At 41.0% G+C, this 22,218-nt stretch overlaps 1 protein-coding gene across 1 annotated transcript in view; it reads right to left on the bottom strand.

Annotated features, from left to right (window-relative positions):
- PCCA (propionyl-CoA carboxylase subunit alpha) overlaps positions 1-22,218 on the bottom strand; it is a 478,959-nt gene that overhangs the window by 90,338 nt on the left and 366,403 nt on the right. The window contains exon 23 of the mRNA XM_017861220.1: positions 1,995-2,048. Coding sequence (XP_017716709.1) covers positions 1,995-2,048 — 54 coding nt within the window. The remainder of the gene's footprint in view (positions 1-1,994; positions 2,049-22,218) is intronic.

Consider the following 22,218-nt stretch of genomic DNA (forward strand, 5'->3'; position numbering starts at 1 on the left):
GGGAGAGAGAGGCACGGGAGAGAGAGGCACGGGAGAGAGAGGCACGGGAGAGAGAGGCACGGGAGAGAGAGGCACGGGAGAGAGAGGCACGGGAGAGAGAGGCACGGGAGAGAGGGGCAGGGGAGAGAGAGGCACGGGAGAGAGAGGCACGGGAGAGAGAGGCACGGGAGAGAGAGGCACGGGAGAGAGAGGCACGGGAGAGAGAGGCACGGGAGAGAGAGGCACGGGAGAGAGAGGGGCAGGGGAGAGAGAGGGGCAGGGGAGAGAGAGGCACGGGAGAGAGAGGCACGGGAGAGAGAGGCACGGGAGAGAGAGGCACGGGAGAGAGAGGCACGGGAGAGAGGGAGAGAGGGAGAGGAAGAGGAGGAGAGAGAGAGAGGGAGCAGAGAGAGGAAGAGGAGAGAAAGCAATCAAGGATTAATTCAAGTTGCCATTTTCTGAGAGAGGAAAAACTGAAAGAGAAAGTTTTCGAGCTCAGTTTTCGGTATGTGAAGTTTGAGACACCGATTAGAAACCCAGTAGAGATGCTAAGTAGCAGAGACAGCACGAGTGGCCTTCCCGGCACGAACACTGGGGAGTAAACGCAGTCCTCTCCATCCACATAATGCAGCTCTGTGTGGCCCTTAAGACGACTGATGTCGATCTTATGGACTGACACAGAAAGGTGTCCAAGATCTATTATTGCATGAAAAGATGCATAATTTTCTGGAACAATTATTTATTGCTAATAACTTCAAAACCTCTAGGGGATAGGATATATACTTCTTTGAAGGTTAATTTTACGTGTCAACCTGACAAGGCCACGGTACCCAGATGTTAGGTCAAACACTGAGATACATCATTGAAGATATTTTTAGACGAGATGAAGACTGAAATCAGTAGATGAGAGTTTAGCAGATCACCCCCCATAGTGGGGTGGGCCTCATCTAACACATTCAAGGCCTGAAGAGAGAAAGACAGACCTCCCCAAGCAAGGAGGGCTTCGGCCAGTGGACTGTCTCTGGACCTGAACTGCAAGGCTCCCCTGGGTCTCCAGCCTGCTGATCCACCCTGCAGGGTTTAGTCTTGCCAAGCCTCCACAACTGCCTGAGCCAATTCCTTAGATCTCTCCATCTTTCTCTTTCTCTCTACACATATGCACACATCCTGTTGATTCCGTTTCTCTGGGGAACCATGACTAATGCAACATCTTATGACATATATTTGAATTGTATTTAAAATTTTTTACAATAAGCATGTATTACCTTACTAATCAGAAAAACAAGAATAATCACAAAACTTAATTCCAATACTTAAAATTTAGGTTACATTGACCAAGTGCCTCATAACTCACACTAGGTGAGAGTATGAAGTTGTGTTCTAATACATGATGGGGTGGTGTTCGAAAGAGACATAAAATAATTGGCAACGTGTAATAAGCCATAAAACTATTTATGACTTTGATTCTATTTGGGAGGAAATGCATCATACATGTGTAAAAATATCTTATCCACATTTGAAAGTAACTCCAGGCTGGACACGGTGGCTCACACCGGTAATCCCGCACTTTGGGAAGCAGAGGTGGACGGATCACTTGAGGCCAGGAGTTCAAGGCCAGCCTGGCCAACATGGTGAAACCCCATCTTTAGAAAAAAACATACAAAAATTAGCCGAGTATGGTGGCAGGCACCTGTAATCCCAGCTATTTGGGTGGCTGAGGCATGAGAATCGCTTGAACCCAGGAGACGGAGGTTGCAGTGAGCTGAGATTGCGCCACTACACTCCAGCCTGGGCAACACAGTGAGACTCTGTCTCAAAAAAGATAGTAATAATTCCAAACATTAAAATAAAGTGAAATATATGAAGTTGTTCCCTAGAATATCATTTGTAATGGCAAAAAAATTAGAAGTAATTTAAATATCTACCAGTAATGAAACCAAGTTCAAACACATAAGCTACAACTAGTTGAACACTTTTTTCTCTGTAAATTAAGAGAATAATGATTTCATACTTACCACTGTACCAAGAAACTGAATGCTCATGTTTCCACCTGCTTCTCGAGACAGACACTAAAAAACAAACAAGAGACATAGAATGAACTCATATCCACACAGCTTGCACATAATGTTCACGATAGCCAAAAAACTCAAATGTCCATTAATTGATGGATGGGTAAACAAAATATAGTATAGTCATACAGTGGAAGGTTATTTGGCCATAAAAAGGAATGAAGTACTGATACATGCTACAATAGAAATCGGTCACAAAGGATCACGCATTATATGATTCCACTTAATAAGAGATGTCCAGAATAGTCAAATCCATGGGATGGAAGGTAGATTGGTAGGCGCCTCCAGAAGGAGGGCTGGGAGAACATGGAGATGATTACTAATTGATGTGGGGTTTCTCAAGGGTGTAAACACAGTCTAAAATTGACTGTGGTCATGGTGGAACAACCCTGTGAATTGACTACAAACCACTGAACTGTAACTTTAAATGGGTGAATTGTACGGTGTGTGAATTGTATCTCAATAAAATAGTTACAGAAAATGAATTAGCATTTGTTTAAAATAACAATGCAATTCTATGTCCAGAGAGTAGTGAAAGAAATAACTTTATTATTCATTTATTTATAAATAAAATTTGTTTAAAGCAAATACATCACTTGCATATATCTTGTTTGAATTTTAATTAACAGTAAATACTATGACTATTAAAATTTTAGTTAAAAGTAAATACTACTGCTACTAAAAATGGGTGACTAAGTAGTACACTGGAAGCAGACTACACTTTGAGATAATTCTCATCTATAAAACTGGTCTATTGGGCCAGGCGCGGTGGCTCATGCCTGTAATTCCAGCACTCTGGGAGGCTGAGGCAGGCAGATCATGAGGTCAGGAATTCAAGACCAGCCTGGCCAATATGGTGAAACCCTGTCTTTACCAAAAATACAAAAATTAGCCAGGTGTGGTGGCGTGCACCTGTAGTCCCAGCTACTCGGGAGGCCAAGGCAGAAGAATCGCTTGAACCCAGGAGGCTGAGGTGAGGTTGTGGTGAGCCAGGATCGCACCACTGCACTCCAGCCTGGGCGACAGAGTGAGACTGTCTCCAAAAAAAACAAAAACAAAAAAACTTGCTCTATTTAATCCTAACATATTCCTCAGAATTCTTCCTCTTCTGGCTAATCAGAGAGGATTCAGTGACTTCAAAGACTACACACACAAATAAAGCAGTTCTAACTAAGCCAACATCATTTTTTTTTTTTTTTAAGTTCCCAGATGTAGAGTATTAGCGGTTTTCACTCAACTACATGCCATGAGCATTAGGATACAGATGTATCCTAATTTCATTCCTTTTTACAGAAGTGGTTTACCAACTCTGATCTCTATGATCACAAAAGTAATAGAACCCAGAGTGAACCTCTAGAAATCAAGCTGAGTCCTTGGTTCCTTGACGGAGGCAGGTTAGATCAATAAGAAAGACAGTGGTTTAATGCAAAATCTTTTCCCCTACTTGCAAATATTGCCAAGTGAATTGACACAACAGTAATCTGAATAGCATACTAAAGACAGTGTGGTATAGAGTAGAAAAAAATCAGTATGGGAGCATTTTAACCCATATCACTTGTTTTGAGACTGAGTTTCATTCTCGTCACCCAGGCTGGAGTGCAATGGCACAATCTCGGCTCACAGCAACCTCCGCCTCCCAGGTTCAAGTGTTTCTCCTGCCTCAGCTTCCTGAGTAGCTGGGATTACAGGCACCCGCCACCACATCTGCCTAATTTTTGTATTTTTAGTAGAGACAGGGTTTCACCATGTTGACCAGGCTGGTCTCGAACTCCTGGCCTCAGCTCCCAAAAGTGCTGGGATAACTGGTGTGAGCCACCATGCCCTGCCAACCCATTTCACATCGTTTTTTAAAGACAAAGTCTTGCTCTGTTGCACAGGCTGGAGTGCAGTGGCACAATCTTGGCTCACTGCAACCTGTCTCCTGGGTTCAAGCGATTCTCCAGCCTCAGCCTCCCAAGTAGCTGGGACCACAGGCATCTCCCACCACGCCCGGCTAATTTTTTGTATTTTTAGTACAGATGGGATTTTGCCATGTTGGCCAGGATAGTCTTGAACTCCTGACCTTGTAATCTGCCCCCTCAGCCTCCCAAAGCGCTGGGATTACAGGTGTGAGCCACCGTGCCTGGCCAACCCATTTCACTTCTAAGAATTTATCCTGAGGAAAAAATATGAGGATAGGCAGGAAAATAAAGCTGAACAAATATCACAGCATAGTTGACAGAACTGAACAATGGCAAGCAATGTAAATGACTGGGAAGGACGGCTAAATTATGGTATATATCCAGCCTGCCATTTAAAAAGTTCAAAGACATGAAAAATGCTTATAGTATATTTCTAGGTGCAAGAAGAACAAAACAATATGTTCAGAATAAGCCTTGTAAAAAAAAAATTATGTTATAGAAAAAAATTCTAGAATTAGTGCACATAAAACTGTTATTTCTAGGCAAAATATTAGTTGACTCTCGTTTTCACTTATCTGTTTTTCCTATTCTTTTATATGCATTTGTTGAACTTAATGAAGGCAAAAAGAGAAAACAAAATGGAATAAAACAGACGCCTTTCCTGTGTCTTACAGAGACTCAGTTAAGAACGGAGGGTTGATTCCTAGGTTTTGACACTGGCACTTCTACGTTGCTCATCTATCTAATCATCCATCTATCTCTCAACTGTGTTGGGCACTGCTGGCTGAATTAAGACCCACCTTCCAGGAGACTAAGGAAAAGATGGCAGAATTATTGGAAAAATAAGCATAATTCAATACAATAAATGCATAGTACAAAATGTACAAAGTATTACGGGATAAGAAGATAGACTAAATGAGCAGAAAGGTTAAGAAAGACATTAGATAGGTTAAGACAGACATTAAAGCTGGATATTTAAAAACAAACAGGGGCAGGGTACAGTGGCTCATGCCTGTAATCCCAGCACTTTGGTGGGTGGATCATTTGAGGTCAGGAGTTTGAGACCAGCCTGACCAACATGGTGGCTCTACTAAAAATATAAAAATTAGCAGGGCGTGGTGGCAGATGCCTGTAGTCCCAGCTATTTGGGAGCCTGAGGCAGGAGAATCGCTTGAACCTGGGAGGTGGAGGTTGCCGTGAGTCAAGATTGTACCATTGCACTCCAGCCTGGGTGCCACAGCGCGACTCTGCTACAAAGAAAAGAAAAAAAAAAAAAACCCACGAACAGGATTCAGCCATTATGATAAACAGTATGGAGGTTTCTCAAAACATTAAAAATAGAACTACCATATGATCCAGCAATCCCACTACTGCATATATATCCAAAGGAAAGAAATCAGTTATGTCAAGGAGATACCAGCATCCCCATGTTTATTGCAGCACTATCCATGATGGCCAAGATAAGGAACCAACCTAAGTGTCCATCCACGGACCCCAACGGAAACAGGGAATGTGGTATATATGCACAATGGAATATTATCCAGACTTCACAAAGAAGAAAATCCTGCCATTTACAACAACACGGATGAACCCAGAAGATATGGTGTTAAGTATAATAAGCCAGGTACAGAAAGACATACCATATGACCTCACTTACATGTAGAATCTAAAAACGTCAAACTCAGAGTAGAAAATAGAATGGTGGTTGGGGAGGGGGGGTTGGGTAAATACTAATCAAAACCCACAAAATTGCAGTTATAAAGGAGAAATAGGTATAAGAAAGCTATTGTACAATATAGTAACTACAGTTAATGACAATGTATTCATACATTCTTGAAATTTTCTGAGTATATTTAAAGTGTACCTCACATACAGAATAAGCACGTGAGGTAATACAAAAATGTGAATTAGCTCAATTTAGCCATTCCACAGCGTATTCGCTGTTTGAAGTGTGTACTTCAAAACATGTTGTACACGTGCTAGTTTGAAAGTTTGTCTCCTCCAAACCTCATGTTGAAATGTGATCCCCAGTGTTGGAGGTGGGGCTTAATGGGGATGTCTGGGTCTCTGGGAAGGATACCTCATGAATAGATTAATGCCCTCTTTGAGGGCGAGTTCTTGCTCTTAGTTCCCAAGAAAGCTGGTTGTTAAAAAGAGCCTGGCACCTCCCTCCCTTCTCTCTCACTCTGTGACCTCCACACACACCAGCTCCCCTTTGTCTTCTTACCAGGAATAAAAGCAGCCTGAGGTCCTCACCAGATGCCTAATCTTGAACTTTTCCAGACATCAGAATCATGAGCCAAATAAACTTTTTCTCTTTATAAATTACCCAGTCTCGGGTATTCCTTTGTAGCAACACAAAAGACACTAAGATAGCACGACAAATATATGCAACTTTATCAATTAAAAAACAAATTACAAATTTTAAAAATGAGCAGGAATTCTCCAAAAGAAAACTGAAAAGGAGCCAGGAACGGTGGCTCACACCTATAATCCCAGCACTTTGGGAGACCGAGGCAGGTAGATTGCATGAGGTCAGAAGTTCAAAACCAGCCTTGTTAACCTGGTGAAACCCCGTCTCTTCTAAAAATACAAAAATTAGCCAGGTGTGGTGGTGGCACCTGTTATCCCAGCTACTTGGGAGGCTGAGGCAGGAGAATCACTTGAACCTGGGAGGCGGAGGTTGCAGTGAGCCAAGATTGCAGCACTGCACTCCAGCCTGGGACACAGAGCAAGACTCCGCCTCAAAAAAAAAAAAAAAAAAAAAAAAAAATTAATGCAAATTTCAGATTAAGACATGGCACGATGGCATGGGGAGTTTAGGTAATGTTAAGCAGTTCAATGTGGCCAGAAATAGGGTTGCATCAAGGTGGAAGTGGCAAGAAAGGAAACCAGCAAGGAATTATAAACCCAGGTCAGATCCTGTAGAGAGACAGTTCATGCTTGACAAAGTTCTTACACTTAAGAACTGGAGTGTGACACACTCATGTTTTAGAAAGACGGTAGTCTGAGGTCATGCTGAAGATATACAGAATGGGGAAGGACCAGGCTAGGAGGCCAAGTAAAACACCACTACAATCATTCAGGTAGGAGGAGCCTGATGTGCCAAGCAGCCACAACAGCACAACTAAGTCTGATTCAGACCTAGGACCTTAGGATGGAGAGAGCAAACAGACCTGAAAGACGATCTCAATTTTGCTCTACAGATGAGGAAAATAAGGCACAGGAATATAAAAAGTAATTTGGCTACCTGCAACTCTGCATGAAAAATTTTAATCTTGGTCCTGAGATTAAAAAAATATATATAGTAAGCCACTGAACTGCTTGCGTGGCAAGAAAGTCTGCGCATTCAGCTTCATACGACAAAAACTGCAAAAGCAGCTATAGAAGGCAGACAAAAATGAATGAATGTGGCTATGCTCTAGTTAACTACTTATCAGTAACATCTGAATGTGATGTCATACTTCTCATGGGCCATGAAACATTTTTGGTTTTTTTTTTTTTTTTTTTTTTTACAGTGTCTCACACTGTCACCCATGCTGGAGCGCAGTGGCACGGTCACAGCTCTCCACAGCAACTGCCTGGACTCCAGCGATTCTCCCACCTCAACCTCCCAAGCAGCTGGGCCACCATACCCAGCCAATTAAAAAAAAAAATTATTTGTAGAGACAAAGTCTCACTATGTCGCCCAGGCTGGATGAAACATTCTTCTTTTCTTCCCCCCAACTATTTAAAAATGTAATAACCACTCAACTTGTGAGCCCCATAGAAACAGGCAGTGCCTCCTGGTCTAAGCCACCAGCACCTCTCACCTAGGTCTGCAATGGTCAGATCAATCTCTCTGTCTCTACCCCAGGGCCTGCCGTGATTTTAACAATCACATCACTCTCCTATTCAGACACGCCAAACACTCCACACCACCAATCGAAAGAAAAAAAGACAAAACAATTCTTTGGACCCTGGATGATCTGGTTCTGTCTTCCTCATTCCACTTTCCCCAACTGGCCTTCACACAAAACAAGCTTGTCCCGTCTCAGAGCCTCTGCTTTGCCCCTTCTGCTACCTGGGACTTCCTTCCCCCAGACTTCTGCACGTTTGCCCCTCCTCCTCGTAGATCTCAGCTCAGTGTTAGCTATTCAGATACGACTTCCTAGCCATCCTTGCTACAGCTGCCTTCTCTAGTCACTTTCTGTCAATTTGATAGTCTTCATCCAACTTCTTAGTACTAAAATCACTTTATTTAAGTATTTACGCGTTTAGTATCTACTTCCCCCTGCTGGAATATAAGTCTTGTTCCTTGTTCTATCCGCAGTGCCTAGAACACCACGTAGACCATACTGGGCGTTCCCTTCTATGTAGGAGACACTAAAACAATATCATCTTTCCTTTCGCTGACACTACAAAGGTTAGATTCATTCCCAGGCAAATAGAAGTAATTTTGCAATATGTAAAATGGAAACATAGATTTTCACATTAAGAACAAATTGTATCAATGAATATGTGAACATAGGTATAAGTACTAATAAACTGTCCTTAACATTGCATTCCGTTTAAAGCAGGTCACAATTACATATATAACGACTATCACCTTTCTTTCACCACACTCCCAGTCTGTAAAGAAGGAGGGACAGAAGGGAGGGAAGGTGGAGGAGGCCAAAACCTGACATATCTTAGCAATAAAGATTGATGCAGGCCCGGCACGGTGGATCACGGCCTGTAATCCCAGAACTTTGGGAGGTCAAGGGAGGTGGACTGCTTGAGCCCAGGAGTTTGAGACCAGCCTGGCTGACATGGTGAAATCCCGCCTCTACTAAAAATACAAAAATTGGCTGGGCATGGTGGCAGGTGCCTGTAATCCCAGCCACTCGGGAGGCTGAGGCAGGAGAATGGCTTGAACCTGGGAGGCTGAGGTTGCAGTAAGCCAAGATAGCGCCATTGCACTCCAGCTTGGGTGACAGAGCAAGACTCAGTCTCAAAAAAAAAAAAAAAAAAAAAAAAAAAAAAAAAAAAGAAGAAAGAAAAAGAAAAAGAAAAGATGTAAAGAAAACAGAAAATTTCACTCAAAACTGGAATTTACTTCTATCTTCCCTAAGAGGAAGATACATTTTTCCTAGAGCCTAGGATTAAGATAATTCAGTTTTAGAATCCACAAAAATACAAAGTATTCAATGCCTATCATGAGCCTAATGCACGCCAAAACAAATATGAACTGACCACTTGATAAGCTAATAGCAAAATTCTTCATAAAAATTAAGACTTTTATGTGATGAAACATATCCACGCTTATTAAAATATTTTCTCCAAATATTTCATCCCTTTTCCTATTTTAAATGGCACTCCAAAGCCAGATAAAATGTCCTTTTCTTATTTTGATAGTCTGCTCCAGCGTTTACAAAATATATTCCTTTTATATCTTTAAAAAAATACTTTAGAAGATTGTTAACAAAATGATTTCTACATTTGTTAGAATCAAATTCATACAAAATTAGCAAAGTTATTCACACAAAGGCAAAATATTCACAAAACAATAAATCAAATGTTCCAAAATACCTTCCTAGGATAATAAAATCAGAGGCAATTTCACCTTTAAAAATAATGTCACTGAACAGTAAGAGGAAGAAATAGTAATAGCTTTCTTTTTCCCCTCACTGATTTCCAACTTGATAATATGTTTTAAAGGCCGTTACTGTGGGACTTGTCTTATCGGTCTCCAGTGCATCTGTTTGTATTATTTTCCACATTTACTACAATCAGTGTTTATACTGTTCAAAATTCTCTTCCTCAGTCAGCAATGAAAATATAATTTTCGTGGGGGTGTGGGAGGGGGAAGTTCAGAAAGACATTTTCCCATTCGGTTAAATTTTACAAGTAACTCCAAATTATAAAACCAAGAAAACTGCTAAGCTTCTAGGACCATATCACAAAAGCAGGTAGCCTTGCATTAAAATTGATATTTTACACCATAGCTGTAAATACATCCCACCTGTGAAACTGCCTCGAAATATTTTAAAGCAGAGTCAACAGAGTTATTTCTGTTCTGCTGGTGAGCTTGTTTCTAAGATGTGTAGCTGTAACTGGTATGTCAGGAAAATAAAAAGGATATGGTTAATAATTACTCTTTCATTTCCTACTTCATTTGAAAAAAAATACCAACCTCTACTTATTCTAAGTTATTTATATATCCTATATATCCTGAGACTTTCATGTCACATGCAGTGAGTCTAGAGAAATCACATGTGTAAAGTACAAAATAATAATGACTTCAAAGAGGTGGGGGTGGGGGGAACATTTTCAAAACCTTTAAAACATCTTAGGACTAAAACCCAAGACAGTTACTTCCCAATTCATTTGTGTAACAGCAAAGTACAGGCAAAATGTATGCCGCTTTATTTTTCTAATTAAAATATTAATTTTACTAACTATAAACAGTATTAGGATTAAAACTAAAGTTTATTCTTGGAGGACATGGGAGCTATTTTAATCTAAAAAACTGAAAAGAAAATAACATTTTTAACTTCGTCTCTTAAGTAGATATGAAAATCAACAATTGATTTTCTTCAAAACTGAAATTTAAGGTTACAATTTTAAAACTGATTCAAATTCTGTGTGGACAAGCATTTGTATATATATTACAGATAGTTTCACAATCTGCAAACAGAACATCTTGTCCATCATATTCATGTGCTTGTGTAATATTTTATATTACATAGGCCCACGGGGCATTTTAAGTTATCATGTTATATATATATGTATCATTTAATACTCTAGTCATTTCACAAGTAATCCATTTAATCTGGTATTCTTCAGTAAATAACATGAGATTCATGTGACACTATTCCAAATTTGTCTGCTTTAACATAGAAAATTAGTTCCACTTAGCTGAATATCAAAGACCTATTCAATATAGAATGCAGTGGTGCTACAATCAGCTCTGCACTGTTATTTATAATAAATTTATCTTCTCTTAAAAATATTTGAGCAAGAATATGAGAAATAAAAAGAAAAAAGTCTTCAAAAGGTACAGTAGCTTCACATCACACAAATGCAGAAATTGTTAGACTTTAGCAGGATCTCAAGATATTTTCAAAAGTATTTAGCTACTCCTCAGGCCTGAAGGCAACCTGCTGTGAGCAGGTGGATAGAAGAAATCACACCACACAAAGAACAGGCCAACAGCAGTTAGTCGGCTCTGCTTGCAAATGTTCAAACAACGTGACTATGCAAAATGAAAATCTAGTATGTAAAACGTTAGCAAACAATACATTAAATCCCGGTACACAAATTACACTGTAAGAAACAGAGAACAGCAAAATTGAAGAACTTCTTTCAAGGTCAAAAAAATTACTTCACAGGAATATAGACATAGTAAAAATAAAATAAAATAAAAAACTTCTATTCATCCAGCAGGTTCCACACTCCAAAGGCTCTGGGGTTTGTGAGGAAAACAGAGTGAGCTCACCATGGCCAGGACACAGCGAATCTCTGTTTCATTACTTTATGCCACAGGCAGGAAATCATTCCACGTTTTAAAAATAGTTCTAATTTTTTAATCTTTTAAGTGGAAATTTAAAAGTTTGTCAGCTAGATGATAAATTCATCTTCTGTTTAAAATAAATTCAACTCATCTATTCCGAATTTTGAAGTTCCGAATTTTAAAAAATAAAAACCAAAACTGTGGTTGACATTCAAGGGGAATACTTGAAAAACCATTATGTAGGGTTTTCTCCATCTGTAAACACTCTCTGGTTTATAAAAAATTTTGCTTGTGAGTGGTCTAACCCAGTAACCACTAGCTACACACAGCTACTGAGAACTTGAAATATGACTGATGTGACCGAGGAGTTAATTTTTCAATTGTATTTAATTTTACTTTAAAAACTGAAGCAGTGTAGTATCATTTTCTGTTAAGCCCAACTCCATTGTTTTGGTAGGACTGCATTCCACTCTGACCGTTCCATTGTTTAAGATACTGCTGTATTAATGCCAATGTCTATGTTGTTTCTGGTATCACATTAGTAATTTTTAAAAGTCTTTCATGTTGAAATGACAACATTTTGGGTATTATTCTGTGAAAGGGCCATAAATGCAAAGCAGCCCCCAAATGCAGAAGGAGCCAAGAAACCAAAGAATAAGGCAAATAAATCCAGTTTGTTGGTAAAGAGTGTTTTCTTGGGGGAACTTACTTGGGGGAACTTACAGACAGAAGCGTGATCTCGGATAGCTGCAAGACAGGTACATCCCACACTGTTACTAGCCAGACCCAGAGCTTATATGCCACAGGAAAAGGGTGCACGTGCTCTATAGAGGCAATTAAAGGCACCCTCCAGAACAGGTGAGAATGCTATGTGCGTCACTACCTATAATTTGTGTGGTAACATCAAGGCTGCTTTGTTCTTACACTAAAAACAGTAAATAAAATTGGAATCAGGAGGCATTCACGAGACTGGGGCTAACGAGAAATCAACACGGCTTTGCTGGGAGTGGCGGCTCAGGCCTATACTCCCAGCACTTTGGGAGGCAGAGGCAGGATGATCACTGGAGTCTAGGAGTCTGGGCAACACAGTATGCCCTCATCTCTACAAAAAAATCAACAAAATTAATTGCACGTGGTGGCACAGGCCTGCAGTCCCAGCTACTCAGGAGGCGGAGGCAGGAAGATCAGTTGAGCCTGGGAGGTTGAGCCTGCAGTGAGCGACGACTGCACCACTGCACTCTAGCCTGGGCAACAGAGCAAGACCCTATCATTAAAAAAAAAAAAAAAAAAAAAAAAAAAAAAAAAAAAAAAAAAAAAAAAAAAAAGGTTCCCCTAAAAGAAAAAAAAAAAAAAAAAAGTAAAATAAAAAATAAATTAAATTAAAAAAACAAGGTTTGCCTTCAAGAGAAAAAAAATAAAACATGGTAGATTAGCAATCAAGATGGAATCACTTTTGTCTGCACAGGTACACTGGGTTAAATAAAATGTGTTAGTAAAATTAATTCCACTTGTTTCCTCTTTGTTACTATCATTACTAAGAAATTTTAAATGATAATTGGGAACAGTGGCTCACGCCTGTAATCCCAGCACTTTGGGAGGCTGAGGCGGGCAGATAACTTGAAGTCAGGAGTTAAAGACCAGCCTGGCCAACGTGGTAAAACCCCTCTCTACTAAAATAAAACATTAGCTGGGCATGGTGGCAGGTGCCTGTAATCCCAGCTACTTGGGAGGCTGGGGCAGAAGAATTGTTTGAACCTGGGAGGCGGAGGTTGCAGTGAACTGAGATGGTGCCACTGAACTCCAGCCTGGGCAACACAGCAAGACTCTGTCTCAAAAAAAAAAAAAAAGCTAATTAAAACAAAGAAATTTTAAATTATATATATGGCTTGTGTTAGGTTTCTATTCGATAAGGCTATTTAATAAACATCATTACCAACTGATTATTTCTGCAATGAAAATAGACAATGAAAACAGAAACACCAGTTAAAAAAAAAAGTAAAGCAAATAAATATAAAATAGTTATTTCATTTTCCTTAAATGATATTTAAAGAAAAGTTGGCTAAATTATTAGCTAAACTAATAGAAGAAGACTTTTTAAAATTCTGAAGAGAACTTTTAATTATTTTCAAGAGTTTTCAATGTTTACGCCCCTGGTTCTTTATCATTTCAAAATATGAGTCCCTCCTCCCTCAGGCAATGAATCACTAGCTCCACATTCAAAGTTATCCACAATGATTAGACTTTTTCCGAGAGCATGATTTTCTTGAAGTCAGAAAGCCAGCATATTTAAAGCAGGCGGGTGGTTATATGGGAGTAAGAGCTGATACGAAGTAGACCTCACCGAGCAACGGACAGTGAGAAAGCCCAGGGCATGCACAAGCCTTTGAGAAAGAAAAAATCAGGAACAGCCGGAGGCAGACCCTTTCCTACACCTATTGATACTACCAATAGCTATCTACACCTGTCAATAGGTGATACTGTGGGCCGCAAACAGCCGAGGTGCTACCCAGAGCACACAGAGGCCAACAGGGAAGAACCATGCTTGCTGAGCAAGGCGTGCCTCTGTGGGTAAGTCCTTGGAAGCCCTCGTTTCTTTCTGCTCTCACGGAAACCATGGTTATTCTCTATCAAGAGAGGTTCACCGGCCACACACTAATGGAGTATGGATTTTCACAAATGTTGGGAGGTCAGGAACTAAAAAGAATCAGTAAAACATTCTATAATGTAAGGTGACTGGCTACTTACTCATTCACCCACCCATACCTATTCATCCAATTATTGAGCATTTATACACGCTGAGAAGTCAGCAGGGTAGTGGGAATTAAGTCAAATCCACAAGGAAACAGGTGATTTAGATCAATTAAAAGAGGTTAATAACCTATGAAATTTATTATTCCCATGATAGTATTGAGGCAGAAGAATAGGATCTGGAGGCAGGGAACCTAAGGCTGTTTCAGCCGACTTCCTAGAACTAAATTGAAAGGAAAATCCTAACTTTCCACACCTAAGTAACAAAAGGACCAGAGGCTACTCCCTTTGCAAACCCCCCACCTTTTCTGTGTGGCAGATGGGAAATCCAACAGTCAATTTCCCATCCAACAACAAATCAGAAAATCAGATTGACTGTGGGTCAATCTGATTGCAACTTTGTAACTTCACCCCAGCCTCTGAATGGTTGCTGTCCACAACCAATCAGACTGATTGCCGGCCAAGTCTTCGTTTGCATAGAAGTGTAACTTTGTAACTTCACCCTACCCATCTGGTTGCTTTTTGCAACCAATCAGATGTTTGCACAGGAGTGCGATCTTTGTAACTTCACTTCAGCCTCTGGTTGGTTGCTTTCTGCAACCAATCAGACTGATTATGGGCTACCACTTCATTTACATGAGGTGAGTATGAAGTAATCAATGGAAAACTTATAGAGGGTATTTGGACCCAAGAAGATTCTGTATCCAGGCCCTTGAGCTCAGGCCCATTCCCACACTGTGGAGTGCAGTTTCATTTTCTTTTTCTCTCTCATTTTTTTTTTTTTTTATTTGAGACAGAGTATCGCTCCTGTTGCCCAGGCTGGAGTGCAATGGCTTGACCTCGGCTCACTGCAACCTCCACCTGCTGGGTTCAAGCAATTCTCCTGTCTCTGCCTCCCGAGTAGCTGGGATTACAGGCTTGCACCACCACACTAGGCTAATTTTGCATTTTTAGTACAGACGGGGTTTCACCATGTTGGCCAGGCTGGTTTCGAACTCCTGACCTCACAGGAGATCCACCTGCCTCAGCCTCCCGAAGTGCTGAGATTACAGGCACGAGCCACCGCATCCGGCCACCTGTACTTTCATTTTCAATAAATCCCTGCTTTTGTTCTGTTGTTGCTTCATTGTTCACTTTGCTGGACATTTTGTCTAATTCTTTGTTCAAAATGCCAATAACCTGGATAACTTGCAGACACAACCCTCTACCAGTGACAGTATACACCAAAATACAACTTACTTTTAAAGGAATTTAATGGATAATATTAAGATTATGAAGTTTACCAGTGAAAACCAGGAACATGAATACATATGATCGGACTGGATGAACTGGGAGCTAATTCTTGAGACAAAGGTAAGTTGCGTTCCCAGCTACTTACTCATCTAATCAGATAAAGAAGTTAAATCCTCCTTAACATGGTTTGGATGTGTGTCCCCTCCAAATCTCTTGCTGAAATGTGATTCTCAACATGGCAGGTGGGGCCTGGTGGGAGGTATTTGGGTCATGGAGGTAGATCCCGGTTGTTTAAAAGAGTGGGGCACCTCCCAGTTCTCTCTCTCTCTCATTCCTCCTCTTGCCACGTGATGCTCCTCCTCCTGCTTTGCCTCCACCATGATTAAAAGCTCCCTGAGGCCTTCCTCCTCAGAAGCCGAGCAGATGCTGGCACCACACTTCCTGTATAGCTGGCAGAACCGTGAGCCATTTAAACCCGTTTTCTTTATAAATTATGCAGTCTCAGATTTTTCTTTATAGCAATATAAGAACAGACTAACACACTACTTTTCATAGGGGTTCAGCAACAAAATGAAGTAGATGCCAAGTACCCACATATCTTTAAGTCAGATGCTAGCCAAAGCGACCAGGTAGAATGTGCTAGGAAGCTGTGGGACCAGTGACTGCCCATCTCCCACCTCAAAAGAATAAAAGAGGAAAATTAATTTGAGGAGGTCAAATTCTTAAGCTAAGAATTCAAGGCTGAACTCCTTAAGCTATGTGAAAGCAAATTCATGAGAATCACTTATTCATGTGAATTCTTAGTGACAGACCAAGAAGAGAAGCTTGTACTTTGTTGGTTTGGTGAGGCAAGGACTTATTACTATTTCCTGTGGCCAGATGTGGATTGTGCAGGAGAAAAGCAGGCAGGGTCATTATGAGGGACCCTGCCCAATGAGAACATTCAGAGTCAACACAGTAGTTGCTCAGGAGGCCAAAGGCAACTGGAAAAGACAGGAGGCATTTAGTGTTCTACAGGTGAGGAGTTCCCCCAAATCCACATGAAAGTATCCCAGGGCTACCTGCCAGCTTTGGACATCAGCCATGGCCCACGAAAATGAATGCCAGGTGTCCTCTGCCCCAGTCAACCTGGTTATTCCTGCCATGCTCTTCTCATCTTTACCCCATACTGCAAATTCTGAAAGACCCAATATAGCAGCTCTGAAGTAGAAGAGGGTATTGTTGAGGCTCAGAAAATGATACCCCAAAGTGAAGGCCTCGGAAGTAACCTCAGAACCAAGGTCTTTGAACTTCTGCCCTCCTGTCTCTCACCCCTCATTCTCTCCTGATATGAGTCACAGACATCAGAATTCCTGTCCCGCAAAGACAACTAAGAAACTAGAAATAGGACTCTAACCCCTCCCTGCCTTTCTAAGAGCTGCCCATAAAGAAATTCTCTGGCCTACCCTTCTCTCCAACAGTAGCAGGTCATAAGACCGTCATCCCAGATGGGTCTCGTCCCATACCTGGGAGGAAGAAATGGTACAAGAGAGGCCAGGAAGATCTGAACAGACAGGCCTTGCTGGGTTTCCCTCAGCCTACTAGCATTCACTCATATTCTTTGTCCAATAAGTTTTACACGGCTGCCCATTCTTCATTAAACCTAAGCATTAAAATGGACAGCTTTCCTTGTATCTTTGGATCTTTGTTCTGAAGACTCACATCTCACATAAAACTTTGATTAAACAAATCAGTTATATTTTTCTCTTGTTAACCTGTCTTTTGTTATAGGAGTGTCTGCCATTGACACCCTTATGATGGGGAGGAGCGGGATCATACCCTTTTGCCTGTACAATATAAAGCAAGCAAGAAGAAAGTGACATTTTCCTCTGCCCTAGTAAAGGTTTCTCAGTGTGAGGTCAAACTGAGTTTAGACAGGAGAGGTTTTACCAGTTTTGATATACAATGAATTAGACTTTGAAACACACCCTCCTCTCCCAAATACAATATAGCTTGCTTATTACCTGGTAGCAACATTACAGACTGTTAGAATGGAATGTGGTTTTATATATGGGAAGGAAAGAAGTTGAGATAAAGCGTTAAAAACAAACAAACATCCTACAAGTATTCAGAATGCTTCTTCTTCAGTTATTATCCAGATAAGTCCTGCTCCACAATGAGATACCACTTCACCCCCAATAGGATGGCTATTATAAAAAAAACAAAACAAAACAAAAAATAACAAGTGTTAGCAAAGATGGCACGAAATTGAAATTATTGTGCACTGCTAATGGGAATGTAAAATGGTGCAGCAACTATGGAGGTTCATCAAAAAATTAAACATACAATTACCACGTGATCCAGCAATTCCACTTCTGGGTATATACCCAAAAGAATAGGGTACTCAAACAGATATTTGTACACCTATGCTCATGGAAGCATAATTCACAGCAGCCAAAAGGTAGAAACAACCCAAAATGTCCATTGACAGACGAATAGATAAACACATAGTATATTCACACAATGGAATATTATTCAACTATAAAAAGGAAAGACATCCTGTCACATGCTATAACCTGGATGAACCTTGACGACAGTATGCTAAGTGAAATAAGCCAGTCACAAAAGACAAATACTATATGATTTCATTTATAGGCGGTACCCATACCCGCAGTAGTCAAATTCATAGAAACAGAAAGTAGAATGGCGGTTGCCAAGGGCTGAAGGAGGAGGATGGAGAGTTCAGTGTTTCATGAGGACAGAGTTTCAGTCTGGGAAGATGAAAAAGTTCTAGAGACAGATACTGGTGATAATTGCACGACAATGTGAATGTACCTAATGCCACTGATATACCTAAAATTATCAAAATGGAAAATTTTATGCTACCAATATTTTACCACAATTTAAAAAAAAACCTGCTAAGGGTATAAAATAGTGTTAGAGAAAGAAAACCCTAACAAAAGACCAGAGGATTTAATCTCAGATGAGCATAGAACTGAATTTCTGTTTTTTTAACCTGTTTTTATAGATCAGTAGATGGTTGGTAGCTTGGTTTGTAAAACAAATAATATAGGATTCACTTTCAAAAACTTGCCTCGAGGGAATAACCACCTAAGAATGACAGTCAAGGCTGGAGGAAAAAAGAAAAACAACTCATATTGAAAACACAAGAAGACAAATGGTCAAGGCAGGAGCCCAGGTGTATGTTGCAGATAGAATTTTGTGATCCTCATAGTACTCATCATATGTCTGCAAAGAGTACTTAATGAATTGGGTCAAGTTTTCATCATCAGCCTCTCTCAAACTCAACCCCCTTTTTCTCTACACTGCTTGAACCCCAGTGGTGGATGAAGGCAGTAATAGGATTGTCTTCTAAATGAACTCCATCTCCACTTCACCCTTCAATCCCTTAACCCCTCCTCTATTATGAGGACACATCAATATTCTACAACGACATTTTGATGGACGTTACTTTACTCTGCAAAAAGTTTTAATATCTCCACTGCTGACTGAAAAGCATAGATTCTTTAGGCTCTCATTCACTATCTGGCTCCTCCAGCCTATTTTCCATGTTTAGCTCTCATTACTTCCCTAAATGAATGCTTCCCAATTTGCCTCTGGATTCACAAACATGTTTTTCTTTTTTTTTTTTCTTTTTTTTTTTTTTTTTTTTTTTTGAGACGGAGTCTTCGCTGTGTCGCCCAGGCCTGGAGTGCAGTGGGCCGGATCCTCAGGCTCACTGCAAGCTCCGCCCCGGGGTTCCCGCCATTCTCCCGCCCTCAGCCGTCCGAAGAAGCTTGGCGGGACTAACAGGGCGCGCCCACCCACCGGGCCCGGCTTAGTTTTTGTATTGTTTAGTAGAGACGGGGTTCACCGTGTTAGCCGGAGGGTCTCGATCTCGCTGACCTTGGTGATCGCCCGGCCTTCGGCCTCCCAAAAGTTGCTGGGATTAACCAGGGCTTGAAAGGCCATGTTTTCTAAGGTGTATCTCAAATATCATCTGATGCCCTTGGCTTGCAACACACACACACACACACACACACACACACACACACACACACACATCTTACTATTTTAAGTGGTTAAGGGTTTCCTAAAGATTAACAAAAAATGAAAGAGAGCAACTGACTGGCAGCTCACAGAAGCAAATATACTGAGGATCATATTAAGTGAAAAATCATCTTTTTATTTACAATTAATTGAGAATCACAGAAACAGTAACCTTTTAAAGAATTTTGGAGTTGGAAAGGTGAGGTGGTGGCAAGGTAGTAAGGGAAGAGAAGCAGGGCTGTCATTAAATTGTGCTGGCATAACTAGTTACCTGTATTTTATTATTTATTTATTTGTTTTTGAGATAGAGTCTTGCTCTGTAGCCCAGGCTGGAGCACAGGGACGGAGCCTCTTGAGCAGTGGGGACTGCAGGCATGCACCACCACCCCCAGTTAATATTTTGTATTTTCAGTAGAGACAGGGTTTCACCATGTTGGTCAGGCTGGTCTGGTATCAAATTCCTGACCTCAGGGGATCCACCCACCTCAGCCTCCCAAAGTGCTGGGATTACAGGCTTAAGCCACCACACCCGGCCTGGTATCTGTATTTTAAAAGTAAAATGACTCACACCATGTACAAAAGTCAATCCCGTGAGGATTAAGGAGTTAACTTTGAAAAGCACAATTTAAAAAGGTTTAAATGAAAATATAGGTATCTTTGTGAGCTTAGGAGTAGAAGAGGATTATCTACACAAACGCACAACACACAAACCATAAAGGAAAATATTGCAAATTCTGACATTAAATCTCGCCTTAAAACTTCACTTGGATAACTTAAAACAATAAAAACACAAGCTACTTTAACAACACACATGACAAAGGATTAGGAGCCATAACACAGGAAGAACTTTTATGAGTCAAGAAGAAAAAGACAATCCAATTAAAAAAGTGGGCAAAAGTCATGAGCAGGTATTTTGCAGAAGAGAAAACAAGACTACCAATAAATGTATATTTTCAATGTTCATTGTCACACTAATCAGGGAAGTATACATTAAAACCATAATGAGATACCATCTAAACCCACTAGTCAGAAAAACCTAAGTAGTCTGGGAATGCCAAGGATTCACCGGGATGTGAAAAAAAATGTTAAGGGCACAGATTCCTTGGTTCAAATTCTGGCACTTCCATTTACTACCAGATGGGAAAGCAATTTAGCCTCTACAAGCCTCTGTTTTCACAAATACAAAATGAGGGATAACACTAGTAGATACTTTATTGGGTTTCTGGGGGCATTAGACAAATTCATACATACAAAGTGCTTAGAACAGTCAGTGCTGGGCATAGTAAGTACAGAATAAGGTTAGCTCATTGTTCCCGTTATGACTATCATCTTCAGTACTGGTGGGCACGGAAGCTGTACAACCACACAGGGAAACCCATCTGGCCTTGCCATGCAGGAATGAGAAAACACAAACCCCACAGTGTGGCTGTTCTACCGGCACATGACCTGGAGAACCGCCTCTGTCAAGAGGAAACAGGAAGTAGAATGTTCATATAAGCATCACTGTGACAACAAAATAAGGAAAATAACACAAATGTCTATTTAGAGGAGAATAAATAATTTGTGGTATATTAATATGATGTATGGAAGTAAATAAACTGCAGCTATAGGCAGCAACATGGGCCAGGCTCACAAACATCATGCTGGCGGGGAGAAGGCAACTCCTGGAAGAACACAGAGAGGATGGGGGCAATTACAAAGTTCAAAAACAAGAGCAGTTCAACAAGATACTGCTCACAGTGTTCGTGTATTCGTAAATATCCCTAAAGAAGAGCAAGGTAGCGATCGATTTAAAACTCACAATGGTATTCTTCAGGGACACTGGAAAGGAGAATTTAATCAAGGAAGAGTGATACACACAGCACTGATAATTTTTTTTGTTTTTATTGTGTGTGTGTGTGTGTGTGTGTGTGTGTGTGTGTTTTTGAGATGGAGTTTCGCTCCTGTTGCCCAGGCTGCAGTGCAATGGCACAATCTCGGCTCACCACAACCTAGGTTCAAGGGATTCTCCTGTCTCAGCCTCCTGAGTAGCTGGGATTAAAGGCATGCGCCACCATGCCTGGCTAATTTTGTATTTTTAGTAGAGACGGGGTTTCTCCACCTTGGTCAGGCTGGTCTCGAACTCCGAAACTCAGATGATCTGCCTGCTTCAGCCTCCCAAAGGCTGGGATTACAGGCGTGAGCCACCGTGCCCAGCCTGTTTTCTTTTTTTTTAATCTAGATAGTGGGTAAACAGGTTTTCATTGGGTTATTCTTTAGCTTTTATATAGATATAACATATTTTTGGCCTGGAACGATGGCTCACACCTGTAATCCTAGCAATTTGGGAGGTTGAGGCAGGTGGATCACCTGAGGTCAGGAGTTTGAGACCAGTCTGGCCAACATGGCGAAACCCCATCTCTACTAAAAATACAAAAATTAGCCAGGTATGGTAGCACATGCCTGTAATCCCAGCTATTCTGGAGGTTGAGGCAAGAGAATCGTTTGAACCCAGGAGGCAGAGGTTGCAGTGAGCCAAGATCACACCACTGGACTCCAGCCTGGGTAACAGAGGGAGGCTCTGTCTCAAAAAAATAAAACAAAATAATAAGCTGGGCGTGGTGACTCACGCCTGTAATCCCAGCACTTTGGGAGGCTGAGGCGGGCGGATCACTTGAGGTCAGGAGTTCGAGACCAACCTGACCAACACGGAGAAACCCCGTCTCTACTAAAAATACAAAATTAGCTGGGCGTGGTGACACATGCCTGTAATCCCAGCTACTCAGGAGGCTGAGGCAGGAGAATC

This window comes from Rhinopithecus bieti, unplaced genomic scaffold, assembly GCF_001698545.2.
Source record: "Rhinopithecus bieti isolate Rb0 unplaced genomic scaffold, ASM169854v2 scaffold_2254, whole genome shotgun sequence".
NCBI classification, from domain to species: Eukaryota; Metazoa; Chordata; class Mammalia; order Primates; family Cercopithecidae; genus Rhinopithecus; species Rhinopithecus bieti.